Source organism: Rhinolophus ferrumequinum, chromosome 14, assembly GCF_004115265.2.
Source record: "Rhinolophus ferrumequinum isolate MPI-CBG mRhiFer1 chromosome 14, mRhiFer1_v1.p, whole genome shotgun sequence".
In the NCBI taxonomy this organism is placed as follows: domain Eukaryota; kingdom Metazoa; phylum Chordata; class Mammalia; order Chiroptera; family Rhinolophidae; genus Rhinolophus; species Rhinolophus ferrumequinum.
This window is the reverse complement of record NC_046297.1, coordinates 17,602,262-17,625,846: the sequence shown is the minus strand read 5'-3', so window position 1 is coordinate 17,625,846 and position 23,585 is coordinate 17,602,262. Positions and strand designations below refer to the sequence as shown.

The following is a 23,585-nucleotide window of genomic DNA, read 5'->3' as shown; positions in this document are numbered from 1 at the left end:
GATGCTAAGTAGACAGTAGACATACAAGCCTGGATTTCGAGTAAGAGATGAGAGCTAGAATGTGGGAACTATGGAAATACTGATGACAGCTGACGTGGAAATTGCTAAGACTTTCATGGTTTCCGTTCCTCCCTCTTCCTGTCCATGTGAAACACACCCATTCGAAAAACCTTCCACAAAGACAATTTTATTGTCAACCTCTGCAGCACAGAGGTGTGGGTTTGTTTCTCTTTTGGTGCGAGGAACAGACCTCCGTGCACACAAATGTGAAGGATGGTTGCCTCCCAATATGCGAACTCAGAGCATGACAGTCAATTCATAGATTTCATATCTGATACTAAGACTATGGCAACATGGAATTTCTACAGGCTTATTTTTGTTCCCTGGAAGTATGAATCCTTGTGAACTTTTTAAATTCAAGAACTGTGCTGTTCTGTGCATATTAAAATAAGTAAGCTGATGGAACAGTCCCATAGGTTCAAATCCCAAGCCCTTAACACATGTTTAGTAGTAAATTCTTTGCCCTTGAAATAAGGGCTGTTTTCATCTAAGATGTGAGAAGAAATCATAGACTTCTTTTATCTGTCTTTGCCCTGGACCCTGAGATGTTCAAAGATAAATTAATTAGTGACAATTACATTTATAGCAATTAGACATGAACATTTATCCAGTGTTAGATACTGCAGCAAAATCTCTCTTATCCCTCTCCTTCAAAGGAGGCACTAAGATGTAAAAAAATGAAGGAACACGAAAGTGATTACTAATCAATAATTTTTTCTCACTTCTTTCTCATCACTCTCATATTTTATTCTATTTCAGTTGACTAAACTGGTGGGTTAAAGGGGGAAAGGTACAGATACATAGACGTGCATAAAGAAAACTGTCAGTTACCCAAATCACTATTACCCCAAATTGGTTTGTGTCTCTAGCTGGCAATTACCCCGTCACAAAACCCCTTGCTCCAATAAACCCTCAATTGTCCAAATGGTCCCATGTTCTTAATTAATTTGAGAAACGTGAAGCTGTGTTATCCTTAGGTGTCACTTTATTGCATACATGGAATACAATGGTTACAAAGCATCAGTGTCTCACTTCACCCTTGTATCCCTGACTCTAAGGAGAGCCCAGTCTAGCCCCCTGAGATGGTGTAGGATGGAAAGGTGGTCTTGGCTGTTCAGCCATATTGTGTAAATCATGGTGGGTTATGAAAGTCTGGGAACATACAGTACATACTGTCATGATTAATGATCTAATATTACGCTTAAAGAAGTTGACACTGTACTCAGGGAAAAAAGTAACAATCACAAAGAAAATATGTAACTTTTTTTTAGCTATTACATTTTCTGTGTCAGTACCTGCCATTACTATAGCTACAGGTGTTCATTTCAGACTTGGTATTAAATATTTCAGAAGGTAATTTACACAATTAACCATTGGGTTAAATGTGCTTAGAAATCAGTTGAGTAAAGACTTCATTCTAAAATAACTACTTTTAAAATTCTAAAATAAAATAAAAAGAAATCTAGGCAAACTGTTAAAATCTCTTTATTTCATAATTAAAAAAAAATTTTCAAGGCAATGTCTATCTCTCTCTAATACACACACAGATATACACATAGACACACACACACACACATACACACATGCACACACAGACACACACACACACATACACACACTTGTTTAGAGGCCGCTCTTCTGATTACTTATGAGTGATTACTCACTCACATACTTTCTTGAAAGAAACTATAAAAGTCAAATCCCAAAAACTCTTTATAGGATTAAGTAGGAGTTGTTGGGTTGTTTAAAAAAAGTTTAAATCACTTCCTTCAAAAGTTTATGCTCTAAATATTTTTTCAATTGTAACTTTCTGTTACAAATAATCACCCCTCCCCACTCTATGCTCTGTTAGAACCAAAAGTTAGAGACACATTACCTCTTTGTTTCCAACCCTCTGCATGGCATCTCCCAGGTGGAAATAAAATCGCCCATCATCAGTGCCTGGATCCCCAGACTCTATTCCTTCCTGTAGAAAGGAAAGTGTTAGCATTTATGAAATAATTAAATACCACACTTAATTCATTGGCTTACTTAATCTTTATTACCATACGAAAACCTAAGAACCAGACAAATTCATCTCAATATTAAAGTTTGGCAGTTAGGTTACTGGACAATATTTAAAATACAAAACCAAAAGGAGTCAATAAAAGTTAAATTTAAGAACACATTCATCATTAATTAACAGTGGAATCACCTATAACATTAGAACAATGCTTTGGGAATTGTCTCTGTGGGAACACTCATATTTCAATATCCCAAGGAATTTCTTTGACTGACTATCAATCACCTTACTTTTGTTCCCCAAATCTAAACAGTTGTCATCTAGAAGCTTTTTATTTCATTCCTGAACCAAAATGTTTAGTTGCTCATAGATACTTGAAGTGATAGAGACCCAACTACAAGTAATATTTTTTCCCACTCAAAACATATATGTCCTTGCTTTGTAACAAAATCTTTTACAAAACATATAATAATTGCAATCTTTGAAAATGTAATTATTATTAAACAAATCTTATTCTAAAACAGTTAGTTGATTCCTATCCCTGTCTCCCACATAAGGATTGAAATTGAGATTTACATTAAAAATAAAGGGGGCGGGTAGAGAAAATAATACACAACAATAAATTTTAAAAAGGATAAAGGTAAAAAATATTTAAATGTCAAGGAATTCTTTACAAAAATCTGCATTTTTGAGGCTTCTTCACAAGAAGAAGCCATTTTACTGTTAAGAAATTTTATTTGCATAATGTTGAGAAGTAGCTGCAAGAAACAGGAGAAGCATGACTCAGGAGAAGAGAATCACCATCAGGGTTCCTGACTAACAAACACTCAAATAAATGTCCTCATTCGTTACCTGTTTTCCCATCTCTGAAGCAAGGAGAGTACTATCAGGCCCTTATTAAGTCAAAGGAAATCTAAGGGGAATACTTTAAACCAGAGAAACACACATGCCACAGGGTCTCCACAGGGAATACAAAGGTTTGCAGAGGCCCAGTGACAGCCACGACAAACTGCGGGGTGCACGCCCACCTCAAGGGGGCAGCACCTCTTAGCTCCTGCGCTATGACGTGGGCCAGATAGGGCCTTTCAAGTGAAACCAGAAATATGCATAATTATATAAAGTGTTCAGATTCTCAACAGAGTCAAGCAATTAAAATTGTTTTTAATAGAATTACGTTGGCCAAATATAACATGCAAGTTAAGTCATGTGCAAGAAAAGTGATCATAAAAGTGTAACATACAGTTACTTAAAAAAAAAGTTCGGAGGCATCCAACCATCTACCAGTCCAATATGGTAGCCGCTAGCTAATGCTATTATTTAAATTAAAATTAATTAGAATTAAAATTAAAAATCAATTCCTCAGTCACACTACCACGTTTCAGGTGCTCAATGGACACATGTGGCTTGGTGGCTACCATATTGGAGAGTAACAAACAAAGAACATTTCCCTCGTGGCAAACAGTTCTGTGGGACAGCCCTGAGCCAGACCGAGTGTGATTCTGGTGACGTGACAAGGATTCGACTAGATAGGAGAGAGGAAAAATGACAGCATACTTTAATTACATATTGGAACTCATCTGAATAGGGCTCATGGCAAGCTATACAAAGTGAGATAAAAAATGCAGACTTAACAGGTCAACCCCCCAAAAGCCCGATAGCTCAAAACAGTCAGATTAAATTGTAAAAGGAACACTTAATGCATCACCCATATTTTAAAATATTACGTCGATAATTTTTGTCTACCTTTGACATTTCAAAAAAAACTAATAAAAGCAGTTTTAGGAATTTCTCCATAAAGTCTTCCCCAAGAGTCTGCTCACATGTTTGGTATTTCTATATTCGACACTCAATTATGGGGAAGGTCCACACTGGTCTACGAATGTCATGGTCAGAGGGTGTACATTTTCATGGTGAAAAGACTCAGCAGTGCACGCCAGTCAATCTATAGCGCATAATCAAGGGTGACCAAATGACTTAAAGGAACGGAAGATGAAAAAGAGCACATCAGGGACAGTTACCTTTAAATAGGGAATGCTTTCTGCGATCTTGTTCTGTGCCTTCAAGATAAAGCCATAATGCACTTTGGCAAAACCATCGTGAGGTGTCACATTCAGAACCTAAGCTCAAAGAAAACAAGAAGCTATTGTGATTGACTACACACCCGCAGATGGCTGTCAAAACAAATTGTAATTAGCTTTGCTGTACTCAGATTGGATTATGATGTTACAGTGTACAACACTCTAGTGTTTTGTCGCATTGCAATGTATTAGGCTTAAATGGCCCCGTTTCCCTTCAACTCGATGTTTTCACATCTATACATTAGTTCTTCAAGAATGAAGAAATGAGTGAAAAGGCAATGACTGTTAAAGCACTGTTTTGAACAATGCAAATCAGCAAAATATCTGTCAATTGTTACGACTTCAGTATTTCTTTTAGTGGTCAGGAGAAAATGCTTTAAATTTGCTACCTTGACGTCAACTCTGAATGATTATTACATTTCTTTTCTACATGCTTTATACATTGCCTTAAGAGAAAATCTAGATTTGCATTCATAATATATCATGATCCATTCATTCAATACATTTCTTGAAGGTCCAAATCATTTTAAGAACTGAGGATAAAGTGGTGAGCAGATCCAATATTCTGTGACAAAACTCAGGTAAATATTTAATATAAATCAAATCACTAGTAATATCATATGCATTTCTTATGAATGATTAAAATGCCTCTAAATTAAACGGTAGCAGTGAGAAATCAAAACAAAAACAGTCAACTTGTGAAGAGGCTTAGACAAACTAATGTAGAGAACCAAAGCAAAAGTTGAAACAGGTGTGAGTTGAGTGAATATCCTGTAGCTTCTCTTTAACCTTGAGCCTGAGGAGGAAAGGGGAACAGTCACCATGGCTTCCTTACACAGAAGGAGTAACATGTCAGGAGAGGGGACCTCACGCCCTTGGTGAGTCCACAGGAGGCGCTACCAACTCTTCAGTGTTTTCTAACTTGTATCTGTTCCTACAGCTCATCCGCTAGCAAATCCAGCCAACACTACCTTCAAAATATATTCAGAATCACATGCCTTGTAATCTCCTTCACTGCCGCCACCTGGTCCAAGTCTGTCATCTCTCCCCCTACCTTCCTACAGGACCTCCTGACCGCTGACCCTCTGTACCCCCAGCCCTGTTCTTCTGTAGTCCATTCTCTACATGGGCCCTCAAGGGACTCACTAAATCCCATGTCAGGTCTCATCCCTTGTCTGTTCAAAACCCAACGGGGTTCCACCTCATTCAGAGTAAGACCAAGTTTTAGGAATAGCCTCCAAGGCCTCTCTTGAGCTGGGCTCCTTTACCTCCCTGGCCTTCTGTCCTACTGACCTCCCACCAGCCACTCTGAGGTGCCTTGGACGCTTGTGGCTGCACCGCAAGCCCAAGGCAGTGCTGCCTCAGGACCTTTGCACTCGCAGCACTCCTTTGCCTCAGACACTCTTCTCCCAGGTGTCCAAATGGCTACTCCCTGACCTTGATGACATTCTTGCTCAAAGGTTACCATCCCAGTGAAGCCTACGCCCAATCACCCGACAGAAAACACACAGGCCTCCTCCCCATTTCTAGTCACTTTCTAACTTCTTTATACTGACACCTTTTTCTTCATAGCTCTCATCACCATCTGACTATTATTATTTATTGCCCCCACTACGATAGAAGCTCTACAGGGATTGTGTCCGTCGCACTCATTGCTGATCCCCAGGGCTAGAACAGTGCTGGCATATGGTAGGTCACCGAGGAATCTGCTCTAACTGAATGGATGGGTGCATGTGGGCTTTCCTCCCTAACTAGAACTCTAGAAGCACATACTCTGCTTCTTCTGAACCTTCCAGAGCATCTATTTCCAAGTTAGATGCTGAGCAATAATGCAATAAATACCCTTGGACTGAAATGAATTGAAGCCGATCATGTTTCTGGTAGCATAACTCCGAAGAGATTATTACAATTATTGCAGCTACGTAGATGAATTTCTGCCTACTGTAGACACACAGCCATCACCTCAAGGAATTAGCAAATGCACTCCTTTACTAGTTATTTTAGAGTGCACAGACCATTTCTAGGCTCTGGACACATAAACATAAATGACATACACTCACTTTTCTTAGGGAGCTCTCAGTCAAGGGAGGGAGACCAACCCAAAAGGAGACAAAGGCGATGCAATGTGGTAAGTGTAACCATAGCGATAGGCATGAGGCATGAAGGGGGTACAGCAGACGAACACCTAGTTTCCTCTAGGGTGTGTGTGGTGGGGCAAGGTCTGAAAGGTTTTTAGGGATCAATAGGAGTTCACCAGTCAAAGGGAAGATAGAGGACAGACGGAGAGGAGGTATTTAAGCATAGGAAAAAGTGAATAAAAAGGAATGGTAGGCTAGGAACAGCAAAAGGGAATGAGATTGGAGAAGATGGCAAGAGGCAAATCACACAAGATTCTGTTTAGTATCACATGCAAGATAATCTCCATGAGGGGACACTGTGTTTGTATCATTAGCTACATTTCCGAAGCAATCTTGGTGGGTCTCACCAAATATGTGTTGACTCAGTGGATGGATACATTGAGGAGTAAGGAGAGGGAAACCTTTTGGCCGTGGGTGGCGTGGGTAACAGGCAGTGTCACTAGTGGAGGGAAACTCAGGAGCACCTCCGGGGGCTACAGATGTGAGCCATCTGCGTCCAACCATTTTAAAGTCAATCTTTGTTGAAACTAAACACAGCAAAAAACCCAGAATGGAAATGATCATTAATTTTTCTAAATGTATTCAGAGATAAAAAGCAACTTGAAAAAAATAAAATTACTCCGTAATTAAAATAAAATTACTCCTGGAAATGATATTTGACTGTGACATAACATGTCAGGATAAAGTGTGGTTAAGGAAAGAGAATCCATTAAGTATAAGGCAAACCCCACAAATATTTTCAGTCTATTAATGCTTCTTTAAAAAGAAACACCCTCAACTGCATTATATAGCTATATTTTAGACTTTCTGCATCCTGTGGTGTTTATTCAGAGATTATTATTTCAAATGTATAAACACCAGCAGGGGAATTTTATTTTTCAAGATGAAGTAAAATGTTTCACATATCTGAGATTCAATATCAGGTTAAAAATGTGAATATATTCAAGGAAGGTTTTGAAAAGGTGAGGAAGGACAAATCCTTAGTGGGTGAGAGAAACTAGTATGTTTTCAGATCCGGCCCTAAACTCACATGTGTTTAGCCCCCAGTTAACACTTGATCATGATTTTGGGAAGGAAGGAAGAAAAGAAGGAAGAAATGGAGGAAGAGAGGAATGAATTCTACAATTCCATCTCTGTGGCTTCTGAAAGTGCAGAATAATGGGTATATCTAACATAGTTTGATGGTTCTTACTAAATCCTGAATTAGTGATATACATAAGGTTCCCCTTAACCAAACTTTGCAAGACAAAGCTTGTGTTATGTTTTGGCCATTGGCAAATACAATGCCCCTCGTGGTCATATTTTATGATCTGGAATAGGTACGTTAGTGGATGGCACACATTTTCAACACTGTAGGGTCAATCTACTTTGTGTAGGTAGATATTAGAGACACTAGAAAAAGCAAAGGGCTTACTTATGTTCCTGCTGTAGGTAAAAAGATTATGACAAGGGTGAAGAGACAACTGCTCTGAAATTCAATGATTTTCAATTGAGCATCAATAGCAATAAAAGGAGGAAAGCATCACTTTGTGAGTGGACCAGTCCCTAGACTGAGTATGAAATCACTGTATTACTTGACAGCATTTTAAAGACAGAATGAATCATATTGGCTATCACTGAGTAGTAGCATTTTCATGGAAAGTGCACCAGTTGGAAAACCATTGACCAAAAGGCCTAAATTAAAGAATAATAAATAAATGTGTTCATCTTTCTTTTACAGAGGCATTAACTTTCTCCAGCTTGCAAGTTCATTTGGTATCCTGTTTACTCCACACCCAGTGAATTGCCTTACTCCTTGAAGGAGTCAGTTTTCTAGATTTTACAGTTACTTGTGACCTACAGGTCATTTATTAAAATACCCATTACAGGATAGAAATCCTTTTAAAGGCATCATTGCTAGAGGGTCAGAGTCCATACCCTCTGAAAGGTGAGTAATTTACTCCATAGGCCTGAAAGGCATTCTGTAGTCTCTCTCTCAACCAGACTTTTAGTGAAAAAAGGAAAAGATTGTGCTTTTATGTTCGTGAGAAACTTGAGTTCCTCTTCCTATCATAATTATAGAACACTTTTAGAAAGGCTGTTTGTGGACTGACTGATACACATGAAGCTTTAAAAGTATCACAATTACAGGTTGAAGGTTTTGATGTACCAAGTGTCAACTAAAATTTAAAATCTGATCAAGGGAAAAAGAAGCGATGTGAAAACAATATATAGAAGATATCACCTATCATAATACGTTCCATTTAACTTAATTTAAAATAACGAGAGTGACAGACTGGGTGTATTAAATGCAATTTACAAATAACATTAGAACTTCATGCTCAAAACAATTTGATGTAGTTAATAGAAGATTGTTGCTCGCTCACCTCTTCATAAACCTTCTTGGCATTATCATTATCTCCTATCAAGAGGTACCCCACTCCAAGGTCATTCTTTAAGGAAGTGTCGTCAGGAAATAGGTGAACTAATTTCTGCAGGGTAACCAGGGAGCCTCTCATGTGACCTGATTTGGCACGGGAAAAACAAAACAAAAAACAATAGAAATAACAACAGATTACGTCCATGTTTGCATTGAAACTACACATCACACGAGACCTTTCAACAGAGCCTGAAGACCAGTTTAACTCTGAGTCCATACAGACAGCTATTAAGATTTCATCATACAGTTGCAGTGTTATCAATAACTCCTGTATTAGATACTGAATATAACACTTATCATAAACAAAATATTTTAAAGACATTCTCACTTTCTAAATTCATCACCATTTATATTTTTTATGTCAAATTCCCTCTTAACGAAGTTTTAACTACCAATTCCTTATAAAAATATTTTACAGAGGTAGTTTTGGTTTATTATGATTAACTTTAAAATTATGACTAGAGAACAGACAAAAAGTCTAATGATTTAAGGGTCTAGCACCCTGCGTGGAACTTGAAGAGGCGCTGAGGTCCACTGCAGACACTGTTTCCAGTTAAGCGTGTCTCCATCTTTAGGGAATGAATGGCCTCAGCAGGAAGCGAAGGAGACATCATCCAGTATTAGGGGACCCTCTGGTGGACGATAGGATACCATGCACGCATGAGTCATGAAAATCCTCGCTTCAATTCATTTTTAAGGCTATGTGACAGAAAGTTAAATTGCTGGGGCCAACGTGGAAGAGGGTACTGAAAATTCAATAATCGAGATGAGTGATTTTTATGTATTCTTTTTTTTTTTTTGGTGTGCACCCTCAATGTTTAATTAAGCAAAGTTGGTATGCAAAGTAGGTTGATACTGTGAGAATCCCAATTTATGTATTCTTTTTAAAAATAAAAAAAATACAGTCCACGATGAACAAAATATCAAAATTGTAACGATAGAATCAGTGGCCTGTGTAAGCAGAGCCATGTTGGAGCCTGAGTCAAGAAGACAACTCAGGAATGCTGACTTTGTACCCATGGTGAGTGCCCCCCGAGTCCCCGTCCTGACTCATCCATCCTGCACGCGTGCTGCATTTTTTCCATCCCCTGGACTAATCCTTATGAATACAAATCTAACTGACCATTTCTTCTAGTTTTTAATCATCACTTGGGTCATCTGCTCCTATCACAGCTTTTGGTCGTCTACCAAAGTGACACCACTACCTCGAATCCCATCCCTCAGAAAACTGAGAAAAGAGTCAGTTGACCTTGACTACTGCTTACATGAACCTCTCTTAGTGACACCTGTAATTCGGTCGTGTAACTTACTCAGCCAGCCTGGCGCCCATCTTAGCTGTTACATGTGGGAGGAAACCACAAGCCTGGTTATAAGGAAGGTAGCTTATCGCGAGTCTTACTGCCTTTGGCTCTGGGGACCTGGGTTGGTCAGAGAGGATGCTTTTATAGTGCTCTTTTCAAATATGTGCAAATTTACTTCATGATTCATTTTTTTTGTCTATCAATTTCCTTGGCATAGAGTCAAACATTACAGGGAAAATTTTTAGAGTGCCTGGAACTGCTAATATTCCTCTATAAAAACTGCCCCACTGATAATTTCAGCCTGCATAAATCAGTTTGTTATAGTTAAGAGAAAAAAGAATTTGACGTGACAGGAAGAGTTTTTTATTTCCGACCTATTAATTTATTAGCTATAATTCCTTAGGCAAATTACCCAGCCTCTCAGCATCCCATTTATCTCAGCTTTAAAATGGGTGGGGTGGGGTAAGGAGGGACGGGTGCTCAAAATACCATCTGCATTTTTGTGATTATTAAGGTTAGCATTACTATTTCAGCCTAAGAAACAGTCAGGTAAATTATCTGATACGAGTTACAGAACTCAGGTTTCCTTCCATGTATCTAGACTCTTCAGAGAGTGTGTAGCCTTCAGGCTCTTCAAGATAAAAGCATGGCATGGGCTGTTGAATTAACTCTTCTCAGTCCATCTTACCTAGAAATTGTTGTCTCTCTGATCGCCGCTTCAAACTCAGCTTCACCAGGTCAGCGGGGACATCGGGCAGGCTGGACACCTCCTGGTAGGTCTCGATGGCTCTGCGCAGAACATCATTGCTCCTCCTCTTCTCGGCCAAATCGTCTTCACACTAGAGGAAGCCCCACACTGGATAAATGTGCCATGTGTATATTTGTCATCACCCAAGAGATTCATGAAAAGTTAACTTGTGGACATGCTTTGAAAATCATTCAAGACATTAAAATGTATCAAGAGATTAAGAAAATAAACAAAGGAAAGCAATACAACATGCTATTTTAATAATATGGAGGAAAGTTAGCTACTAAGGTACAGATGAGAAAGAATATCATAAAAGCAAGACGAATATACGCTAGGGCTGATGGAGACTTATGTCATGTCATACATTTACATCATATAGCCAGGGCTCCAGTCCATTTCCTGTTCTTCTTCATTCATTCAAGAACTGGGAGCCACACACTGCTCTACTCATGTAGAGACAAACTGAATAAAACAGAGAAAACCCTTTTCTCATGTCGCTTCATTCTGGAAAGGACAGAAACACAATCTACAAATAAGAGTATCATGTGTCTGATAGCCATAAATGCTGTGAATAAAAAAAGCACGCTTAGGAACCCTGGGAGTGCGGTGGTAGGGAAGATGCTACTTTAATCAGGGTGATGAGGGAGGGCCTGGAAGAAGTAAGGGAGCAAGACGTGAGAATATTGGGGAAGAACATCCCAGGCAGACAGAATAGCAAGACTGAGGGCCATGAAACAGAGAAAAGGCTGGTGGAGGAGGGGAGCTGGGAGGAAATGACGGGGAGCATTGGGTGATGAAGAACCTGGTAAGCTATTGCCAAGCCTCCTACACTAACTCTATGTGAGATGGAAGGACACGGGGTTTTAACATGATCTGATGTATGTGCCGAAAGGATCACGCCGGTGGTGTATGGAGAACAGACTGAGGTGGGTGGGGGAGAAGCAGACAGCCCAGGTCGGATGTCCCCGCAGGATCACAGACAAGGGGAGATGCCTTGGACTAGGGGAGTAGTGACGGAGGTGGGAAGAAGTGGTTGGACCATGGAAATATTTTGAAGGTCAGAGCCAACAAATTTGCAGATTGTATGAATGGAGGGGATGAGAAAAGGGGGAGAGAGAAGTCAAGGATCGAGTCAAGGTTTTGGGCCTGCGCGATGACCAGATGGACTTGTCATTCCCTGAGAATGGGAAGGCAGGGCAGAAGCAGGCCTGCAGGCGTATGGAACCAGGAATCCCGTTCTGCACATACTAGACCCCGAAGCTTATTGGGTATCCAAGTGCAGATATTGGATAGGACAGAGCATATATGAGTCTGGGGTTCAGGAGAGAGGTCAGAGGGAGAGATATACATTGGGGGACTGTCAAGACAGAGATAGTATTTAAAGCTAAGAAGCTAGAAGCAGTTGTGGGTGTAGAGAGAAAAAAAGAGGTCAAGACCAGAACTCTAAGGTACTGCAATGTTTCAAGGCCACTAGAGGTCAGACAGACAGTGGAGGACCAGCCAAAAGGACAGAGAAAGAGGGTGGAAAGAAGAATATAACACCATAAAAGTGGTGTTCTGGAGGCCAAATGACGAAAGTATCAAGAAGAAATGAGCAATCATATTAGAAGCGGCTGCCAGGTTGGGTGAGATGCTGATTTGGGCAGTGTGGAGCCTCCCTGGTCCTGGCAAGAGCGTTTCCATGGCGCCACAGGGTACTCGGAATGGAAGGGAGTAGGTTCAAGAGAAAACAAGAGGGAAGGATGTGCAGACAACTCTCTTAAGGAGTTTTGCTGTAAAGGGAAGCAGAGAAATGGGCCAGTAAGTGGAAACATGGGAGAGTTTTTTTAAACAGTGGAAATATTATAGCTTGTTTCTAAGCTGATGTGAAAGATTCAGCAGAGAGGAGAATCTGATGATGCAGAGAGGGACACAAAAATTAAAAGAGATGTCTTTAGCAGGTGAGAGGGATGCCAGACAGTTCATCCACGCTGACAGGAGGGAAGGAAGAGCATATGGGCGCAGGTGTAGGTAGGTTGTCAGTACAGTCGTGGGATCACGTGGGAGTTCTCTGCGGATACTTCAATTTTCTTAGTGAAATAAGCAAGATACTTAGATTGGGAACGAAATACGGGGAGTGAAATACGAGAGACAGGAAGAGAGAGGAGAATGTATAACGTGGTCATCAAAATCTCATCAGATTTAGTCAACTATAATTTGATAATTACCATTTAGTTAGATGCTGAAAGTGGCACATATAAATTTTTTCTCAGAATATCCTATTCAACATGTTTACCTTGTTAAAAAAAGTGGGTGCTGTAAGTAACATATAGATGCACGCAAAATAAAGCATAACTCCACCATTTGAGGACATGTAAGAAAATGATCCATCTCTTTCCCTACCCCAAAGTGAAAAATTAGTAAGAATCAGCACAAATTGTAATATATCAGATGGAAGCTTTTCAGGAAATAACACACAAAAAATAACGTGTTAATATGTATTGATTAGGACAAGATTCCCAAGATGAAGAGGGTGAGAACTGAAGCAGTAGAGATAGAAGTAGACGGAAAGGAAAATTGATAGGACAAAAATGTCTAGATTGGAAAAGGGTAATTCACCCTTGCTTGACAGAGAAAAGCTTCAGAACATAAAACTATCTGTTTAAACCTGTTAATGGTCTCCAGAATATACTTATCTATCAGCAGAGGAAGTCCAATGTCAATGACCCGTACTGATCGTCCTGACCGTTTGGCTTTTCATACATTCATATGATGCCTGTTCTGTTTAGGCATGTTTGTTGTGAGTTTGGCTATGGAGAGTTAACTCTCCCAAAACACGCTGGTTTATAGAAGACTTCACAGAATGCCCGAGTCCGAGAGCTGAGAGCCTTCTGAGACCATTGAGTTCACCTTCTTCATTTGGTAGCCTCTTCAAACTACCAAAGACATCTTGGAACTGGAGGGTCTCTTCAAGGTTAGTTTAAGGACAAATGCCTACCAAGATAATCCTTCTTTCCAGAAACAGGAATCTCTAACTAAACTCAACCTGTCAATCTTCAAGGAGAGAAAAATGATATAATCTATAATCTATATCCCTTGCCTCCCACCCATCCCAAGGTCCATCATTTTCATGAAGTATAAACATTTTACAATTTCCAGAATCGGGAAAATACCAGTATTAAAAAGGCACATAATTCTTTAAAAATCTCCTGAATGAAACTGACAGGCTTTGCTTTGAACATCAAAATTATACAGATTGATTTTTATCAGTTTAGTATCTGTAGATAAAATGATTTGAGGTGAAACTGAACAATTGTTGTAGGATATTATCATCGCAAAGCCTTTTGTTGACTCAACCCATCCAGGCTTCACAGGAGATGGGTCATTTTCTGCCTCCGAGGCATCAATGGTTTGTATAAGATAACACAGTGAATTGAGTTTATAATTCAAGATTTTGTGTCTGATGTTCAGAGAACTTGGTCAAAACTGATTTTCACAGTGGTCCAAAGAATGAGACAATATCAGCGCTATTTGAGAAATTATTGACATTATAATTTGTATTTAACTTAATGTTGCCGAATTTTTAAAAATTTGTGGGGCTATTCCCAAGTAATTATTTAATCTTCTAACAAAGAATGAAAAAGTCATCATTTATTCCTCCCTTTAAAGTCCATCTTCTGTTGAATTTTTATTTTTAAAACTCCTATGCATTTTAAATGACCTTTATTACTCTCTTAAAATTTAATTTACCATGCTTACATTTTACTTTATGGCACATTAATGTAAATATTAGTAACACCTTGTAGCATAATAGTTTAGAGACAAAAAATAGTGCCTGAGGCCTAAATCTCAAATTCTTACTGTTAAATATGGACACAAGTATAAATATAGCAATCTCCCTGTGCAAAATATAGTGCATTTATTTAGATTTTGGTACCCATAATTAACAATCACATATAAAGAAAAAATTCTAAAGCACAAAACATTTCTGCCATAAGTAAATTAGCATCTGCATCAATCATTATTCTCTCTAGTTAATATGCTTTTCTTAATCAAATGACTGTCCGTACTAGTGACAAAGCACATCACTTATTTCAATAGGCAAGATCTTTTGGAAACTCATTTTTTTCTGGCTTAATAGCAATACAATTTAGCAAATGGGGAGGATTACTGATCAAATTAATTTACGAAAATGATATAGTTGCTCTCTGCTAATCCTGGTCTGTACCACAGACAAGAGGAACTTACGTGCTTTACTTTTTCACAACCTTAATTCATTAAAATTTAATTAATAAAAATGTAATACGTTTTCAATGGGAGGTAGGAAGAATTTGAGCGTCTGGATCTTGAGTGGCTGCCACCTTTAGTTCAGAGTAAAATATACTTGTTTTATCTATAGATGCACTAGTTCCTGTGTGAGTGTCACACACACGTCACTGCACTGACCCCTCCAAAGGGGTGCTGTCAGCTCCTCCTTGGTCTGGAAAATTTCTGTAGCTCTGCATCTATTGTTTCCCACCCGGCCGGAGCTTTACTGCCTGACACATTTGTGTATCAGCCCTGGCTTTCACCCTGAGTTCCAGACTCCATAAATCTATGTTCTACCTGACACAGCCACTGGAATGTCTAGTGGACATCACAAATTTAACAGGACCGAAATCAAACTTCTGACTTGGCAGCCCCCCAAACCTTTCCTCTACCACTCCTCCTGGTCAGTTCCTGGCACTATCCTCTCCTCAGCGGGCCAAACCCAAAGCCTGGGAGTCCCCTGGGGTCTTCCCTTTCTCTGGCCTTACAGCTAAGCCATCATCAGGTCCCTCTGGCTCTGGCCTCTGCCTGCTTCTCCCGTCTCCAGGGCCCTGAGCACAGTCTAAAGCACCACATCCTCACTGCCCTTGCTATGGTGTCCTATTCGTGCTTCTACTTTTGCCCCCATAACCCATTCTCCACCCAGTGACCAAAGCAAACTTCGATGATCAAACCAACCAACCAACCACCGATGATCACACCCACGCACAAACGCTCCAATGGCTTCCCCGTACATACAGAATGCACTCCGGGAGGCCCTGGCCTACCTTACCCTACTCACTGTCCCTCAGCAGCCCTTCTTTCTGTCCTCAAGCTTCTTATGGCAACACTGTTTCCCTGCATCACGGCCTTTGCCCCTGCTGCTCCCTCTGCCTGGACATCCCCTGCCACAACCTTGTCACATCTCAGCTACTTGTCACCTCCCTAAAGAGGCCTTTTCCGATAACCTTATCTAAAGTGCTGTCCCCCTTTCATTCTCAATCACATTATCTACAGCCAAAAACTCTTAATAGGTACGTTCTTGATTTCATTCCCGTCTTTTCTTTATGTCATATTATGTAAGAAGATCTCGTCTATTGAACATTTTATAATATTCTTTAAATATATATTCATTTATAAAGACTTTCAGGGCTTTGCTCAAATGTCACATTGTCAGTACACCTTCCCCCACCACCCTAGCCAGTATTTCCCGTCCCTCACACACCCGATGACTGTACTCTGCCGTATGTTGCTTCTCCTCAGCATTTGCCATGGACAAGCATATATTTCTTATTTGTCTCATGCACTGTCTTCACCATTACAATGAAAACTCCGTATGTTTTGTTCATGGCTACATCTGCAGTGTCTTGGACAGGGCCTGCCACATAGTGGGCTTTCACTCAATATTTTTTGAGTAACTTGTAAAATATCTTCCACTGCAAAATAAGATCCACAAGGACAGAGACCTCCAGTGTATTCACGAAAATCCCAAGGCCTAAAACAGATGTGGTACATGGTGGGTACATGAAACTACAGATGAGTGTGGCAAAGCTCCATGAAAGGAGGAGCTGGGAAATGGAGAAAGTCAGATAAAAAAGGAGATGATGGGAGCACGAGGTAGGGAGAAGGTAGCTGGTGAGAAATGAGTCTATTGAAAGAAACTACAGAAAACACTTATATTTTTAAAAAGTCTTTCCTAAGCATACTTGCAACCTCTAGTTATAAAACTGAGGTTCTTCAAGCTCTAAGGAGCCTAATGTGAAAATTCTACGGTGGGTCTAAATGGAATGAGAAATTACTGACAAAAATGTTATTCTTACTTTTCAGGACCAGAGAGAAGCCATCTGGAGGGGCGCAGGAAAATGTTACTAAATTCATCAGTACACAATAGCAATAATCAATTGTCTTATTTAAAAGTGTTTCTTGCTTGAGTTTATGCATATGCATGAGAAATTGATTCTGTATAGAAGTTAGAAAGGAAAAAGAAAATGCAGAGTGGGCAGTGAAAACTCCAAGTACACAGAACACATGGAAGGCAAAACCAGTTATCCAAGTAGAAGGGTTTCAGAATACCTGTGCCCTCCCATATCTCGCCCGTGGACTCTGAGGGTATTTGCGAACTAGTCCTTCAAATGCAGCCACTGCTTCCTCAATTTTTCCCTGTTAGGAAGAGGTAATAACATAAATACAATAAATACAGTAAGTTCAAATGCATGCTATTCAATATGTTTTTTTTAATATTTACCAAGAAATTTTGTCGAAATTTCCTGGACTCCATTCTGAATTAAAAGACAGTTTTATGTAAGGTTCAAAATAATTAACTGTATTAGGGAAATATAAAACTAGGAATGAACATCGATATGCTTTATTTCTTAAAAGACTTAAACCTGACAAATGATGTCATACGAGTCTTCAGTAAAGACATTGCGTTCTTCATATATATGCACCGTTTCTACACACATTCTTAAAGAAAATATTTAGGTTTTTAAGTTGAGGTAACAATACTGCTGGCAGCTAGTATGTGGGGTCTGTGATGAGAAGCCTGAAGTGCTGGTTCAAACGGTGAGCAATAAGCATGCAGGATGAGAGGGCCACTTGGCCACAGTTCCTGTCACCCGCTGGACGTGAGGGTTGACTCGTCTGGTTGCCTGGAGCACCTCATGGCCTCTGTGTCACATGACCCCTCCTGGAGCTCACACGGGGCCCTAAGAAGATGTCTGATAGGTGTCTGACCATCAGTGTAGAGAGGAACAGAGGATGTGCAACAGGTAGACTTGGGGAGGGCCACCTCACTCCATCAGTGCCATTCCACAGGCTGAAACGCGTCTCCTGGTTTCTAACGGGGGCTGCAGGACGAGCATATTCGGAGCCAGGGGCTAGAGACAGATGTTCTGGGTTGACTTTCCCACACCCTCAGCTCCCTATAAATTGGTAAATCCATTCGTTCTGCACGTACGTGCAAGCTCACTGTGGTTTATAGGTGTGGACCCTCACCGAGTGAGTTGTCACACAACAAAGCTGCCCTCACGTGTGTCTATGCAAAGCAAACTGTACAGCACTATGCAACTGTTCTTTACACCTACTTCCGAAAGACTTGACTCACTAGAGAGGAGTCAGGCAACATCCATATCAAAGTTCCTTCAAATCAATCATTCCTTTAGCCAGATATCATCAAAGAAGGAGGTTTTCTTTTCCTTCTTGGAGGCCCAGGAGTGGTGCTGAGGGGCTGGTGGAAAATATACGCATATTGTAGTGGTCACGCGCTCAGGATCTGGAGCCAGGCTGACTGCTGAGAGTCTGGGTTCTGCCACTTAGCAGGTGTGTCACCTGTGGCAAGTTACTCATGACTTTGCCTTAGGTGCCTCATCCGTCAGATGGGGATAATGAGGGTCCTTGACTACCCTGTGGGACCGCTGTAAAGGTCAATCTGATGACATACATAAAATGTATGTAGACACTGCAGAGAGCACCGGAAGCGTTGGACAACGCTACTCATTATTGTTATCGTTATTATTACTGTGGTGTGTGTGTGTGTGTGGTGGGGGAGGTGTGTGTGCCAGCACAAGATGATGGGGCCCGTCCCAGGTAAGGCCCTTACCTGATAGACAGGTTATGCAGAGTGAACGAGAACTCGGATGTAGAGAGAAATCAAGCCAGGAACATTTTCTAAGTTATATTTATTGTCAGAAATAATTGTATCACGATTTAAAACATGCTGTCCGTCTCACAATATTAATCTTTTTTAGAGTAGTTTTAGGTTCACAGTAAAGTTGAGAGGAAAGCATAGAGGTGTTGCATACACCCACCACCCCAACGTAAGCACAGCTTCCCCCGTAAGCAACATCCCACCCAGAGCAGTACATTTGCTACAATCAGTGAACCTACCTTGACACATCATCATCACCCAAAGTTCCTAGTTTACTCTAACGTTCACTCTTGGTGTTGTACATCCTGTGGGTTTAGACAATTGTATATGGGCTGTATCCACCATGTTGGTATCATAGAGTAGTTTCATTGCCCTAAAAATCCTCTGTTTTTTGTCTATTCATCCTTCCCCACCCCCACCCCAGCACTCATCCTGACAACCAATGATCCTTTTACTGTCTCCATAGTTTTGCATTTTCCAGAATGTCACACAGTTGTAATCATACAGTAGGCAGCCTTTTCAGATTAGCTTCTTTCACGGAGTAATATGCACTTAAGTTTCCTCCATGTCTTTTCATGGTTTGATAGCTCATTTCTTTTTAGTCATGAATAATATTTCATTGTCTGGATGTACCAGTTTATCCATTCACCCACTGAAGGACACCTTGGTTGCTTCCAAGTTTTGGCAACTGTGAATAAAGCTGCTATAAACATCCACGTGCAAGATTTCATGTGGACATAAGTTTTCAGTTCCTTTGGGTAAATACCAAAGAGCAGGATTTCTGGATCATGTTTAGTTTTGTAAGAAGCCACCAAACTGTCTCCCAAATGGCTGCACCATTTTGCATTCCCACCAGTGATGAACGCCAATTCTTGATGCTCCACATTCTCACCAGCATTTGGTGTTGTCAGTGTTCTGGATTTTGGCCATTTTAATAGGTGTGTGGAGGTATCTCAGGGCTGTTTTAATTTGCATTTCCCTGATGACACATGATGTGGAGCATCTGTCCATATGCTTATTTGCCATCTGTATGTCTTCTTTGGTCAGGGGTCTGCTAAGGTCTTTGGCTCATTTTTTACTGAAGTTGTTTGTTTTCTTATTGTTGAATTTTAAGTAGCTTTCTTTTTTTTTTTTTTTTGGTCTATTTTGGATAATAGTTTTTAAAACCACTATTTTATTTCTTCTGTGAATGATTTCAGGGGATGAAGTCATGTTAAATATCTTCTTCTGTGTGGCTTTCTTCTAACTACCTTGTATTAATTTCCTGTGGCTGCTATAACAAATTACCATAAACTCCACCGGTGGCTTAAAACAACAGAAATTTACTCTCTCACAGTTCTGGAGAACAGAAGTCCACATCAGCTTCACTGGGCTGAAACCAAGGTGTCGGCAGAGACTTGCTTCCTCCAGAGACTCCAGGGGAGAATCTCTTCCTTGTCTCCCAACAGTGTTTCTTGACTTGTGGATGCATCACTCCAGTCTCCACTTGAGTCTTCATGTTGCCTGCTCCCCTGTGTGTGTGCCTTCTCCTTTTTGTTTCTATCAAATTTCTCTCTGCCTCTTGCATTTAGGGCCCAACTGGATAGCTCAGCATAACTCTCCATCTTAAGATCCTTAATCATACCTGCAAAGTTCCTTTCTCCAAATACAGTAACGTTTATAGATTCCTAAAAGACATTAGGACATGGATATCTTTCGGGGGACCATTTTCAGCCTACCACATGCCTGTGCAACTTAAAATTGCAAATGTTGAGGCTGTTTTTGTGAAAATCATGCTAAATGAACTAATATCAGATTTAACACACACAGGAATAACAATATTCATGACAAATTTGCATTGTATTTTGTTTCTACTTGATACTCCCTAAGTTGGGCATCAAAGTTATTAAAAAAAAAAAAAAAAAGGAGTATTTTGACTCTCTCCTCAGCATCCTTTGGATCCCCTCAAGACAGAAGCCATGTGGCTTTCTTAAGGGACCATCTGGCAAAGTAAATGTTTTTGCTTTTAGCCTAAAGAGACTTCCCTTCCCCAGGTTCTAACCAGAGAATATAGCTTTTAACACTATTGTGAGAGTCTGATTTAAAAAAACTCAACTGCAAGATATAATGCTTGTGAAAAACTGCCTGAAAATCATCAGTGCTTCATAGCTTATATTTTATTCTACGGACCAAGACAGTTCTCTGGAGAGACATGTCCTTGGGCCCCACTGTTTTCGCCTGAGGCCAGTGGCAAAAGGACCTTAAGACACACCCTGCAGACGTAGAATCTGCTGGCCTGATGTTATGGAGGCTGTGCAGTCCACCGGGGTAGCCTGTATGAAGACCAGCAGGAAGTCTCTCTCTGGACTTGGGGCAGAACAGCTATTCTGATGAACACTATTCATCTTACAGTGTGATGTCAACAGTTTACTACATTGCTAGCACTGCTTAGAGCCTGCCGTCTGAACTTTTGTGTGCCGACTTACTCTGGCGTCAAGTTTCCCTTTCTCTCTCCTTTGGTCACTTATAACACAACAATAATAATAAATGATTCCAACAAATAAACAAATATGTTAGTATATAATCTCAAATTATTAATCTCAAATTTCTGGGGGCACAAAGGAGTTTTAAACAATAAATATTATTTTTGTAAAACAGATCATTGAAATATGATCTGATCTATACATTTCTGAAGAAGAAATATTAGTGACCTCGTACTTCCATGTAGCACAGTATTTGAAGCTAGGACGTGAACTGAGATTGGACGTCTTCTGCGTAGGTCATGCCTTAGCAGGGCCTCGATATTTCAGTGCAGTCAGTTGCACCATTTGAAAATACCAGCTATAAAAACAACCACCATAAAGACTTCATTATGCTGATGATTCAGTCAATAATTTGGCTCCCTGTTGTTTCAGAAGCAGGAATTGCCTTTGTGGAAATTTCTTCCTCTTTTATTTACCCTGTTATAGATTCAGGGTACTCCTTAAGGAAAGCATCATAATTTCTCTAAATAAGCAAGAACCACAGAATACCCTATGGATTGTTCTAGCACTTTTACGTCCCACTGACTTATGTGCCCCTGGATAACTGAGCCCTTCTTTATCATTCATTATAATTACATTAAAAAATCCATCTGTAAAGCTGTTCATTTGTTCTTTATCCCAAAAGTCACCTGTGAAATTGGTATTCCACATTTTCATATAAGGCATTTAGTACAGAGAAAGTGGAGAACGCCAAACAAGGTGATAGAAAAAGAAGAGTTCTGCTTCACTTCTACTAAGAAATGCAAATTCCCTACAAATAGTGGATGGCTTAATTTTATAAAGTTGAATAAGACAGACTCAGAAATCATTCTGTGTGGTTAATTTAGTGAACAATGACTCTGTGGCAACATTCTTTGGAGTTACTACATTTTTATTGTAGTAGCTTGGGAATCTTGTCTAATGCTAGTACAGAAGCCGTCGTGGCTGCTGGTACATTTCCAATAAATGTCTGGGAAGCACATTTCTGTCCCACTTTAGTTTCTAACTTGGTTTTTTTTTTTTTTTTTTTTTTACTGTTGTTGCTTATTTATTTATTTACAGTCCCCCCCCTTTTTTTTTTGCAGCCAAAGTCTACTGATGGAAAAAAAAAGCATATTACAGGAAAACTAATGAACATTAAGCAGAGTACAAATTCAAGTACAGAGAAGAGAAATTTCCCTGAAGAACAAGTAGATGATTAAATGAAGATGTATTTAATAATACATGTTATTAAATACATAATAATGTATTATTAAGTGCATAATAATAAATATTTGGCCTGGTAATTAGATGAATGTGACCAAGTCAAGAAAGCAAATAACTTCATCTAGTGTGAATCCACTATTTTCAAAAATTGTAATATCTAGAAACAAATGCAAATAATATTTCAAATTAACTGATGACAGAGCAAAACATAAAAGTCACCCTGAAAACTGGAGGTGCCTAAGTTTAACCTCAAGTAAGAAGAATGTTAAACCTAATGTTATTTCACCTAACAGTAACTATCCTGTGTACTGAACTTACCTGTTTTCTTGTTTTGGATTGAGGTGCTATAAAGTTAAAACCTCCACTTGTATGGTACATGACAGAGTTGATGATTTTTTTTTCAAATCTCATTAGATCTTTACAAAAACCAAATAAGACACAGAATTATTATTCTTATTATTTTTTTAAATAAGAACACTGAGGTTCAGAACGGCCAAGTGATTTGCTCAAAGCCGTATGACTAGAATGTGATGGAAGTGGGCTGACTCCCAGTCAGGTGGCCTGAAGGTAAATTCTATTTCTCTTCAGCTGTTACAGCTGCAATTTTTCTTTTCATTTGATTCATTTCATGTGGAATGCTGATGTCCCTGGGGAAAAATCCACTCTACTCAAAGATTGTTTCTCAACAATTAAAAAAAATAAATCAAGAGTAATGCCCGAGTTTATTTAACAACTAAACCGTTCCACGTCTGCGCAAAACAAAAACATCGACCTACCCTTTTACGGAGTTTTTCTGCAGCATCAAGTTCAGCTTTAATAGTCTTATCAAATTTATTTAATAGTTTAGGCTTCTTTTTCTTAACTGAAAGAAAAAAGAGGTTTTTATTTTTTATTTTATTTTTATCTAGAAATAGTCATTATGACTAGTGATTTACAAGTAATGAGAAATCTAGCATTGGTCCCACATTACAACTGAGGAGCAAGCACTCTCCTGGCTCACCTCCCCACCGCTCACCCACCCCCAGTAGGACGTCAGCAACACGGCCCTTCCCTACTTGTTCAAAGGTGTTCACAGGGGACTGGGTGAATACCGGTATCCTGAAATTTTCAGGATACTGACCTACTTTCTATAATGAAAACGGTAGGTATGATTTCTAAACTCTTATGATAAACTTGGCTAAGTTCAAAAAACTGCTTCAAAGAGTTTTTGAATATATGTT

At 39.7% G+C, this 23,585-nt stretch overlaps 1 protein-coding gene across 13 annotated transcripts in view; it reads right to left on the bottom strand.

The window, feature by feature from the left end:
• Positions 1-23,585, bottom strand: part of ASPH (aspartate beta-hydroxylase) — a 202,867-nt gene that overhangs the window by 45,403 nt on the left and 133,879 nt on the right. For all 13 annotated transcript variants that reach the window (XM_033126574.1, XM_033126578.1, XM_033126575.1 and 10 more), the window contains 6 exons: positions 23,142-23,227; positions 17,086-17,172; positions 10,687-10,837; positions 8,645-8,781; positions 4,081-4,179; positions 1,937-2,026 (listed from right to left, as the gene is read on the bottom strand). In XM_033126574.1, the coding sequence (XP_032982465.1) occupies positions 1,937-2,026; positions 4,081-4,179; positions 8,645-8,781; positions 10,687-10,837; positions 17,086-17,172; positions 23,142-23,227 (650 nt within the window). The remainder of the gene's footprint in view (positions 1-1,936; positions 2,027-4,080; positions 4,180-8,644; positions 8,782-10,686; positions 10,838-17,085; positions 17,173-23,141; positions 23,228-23,585) is intronic.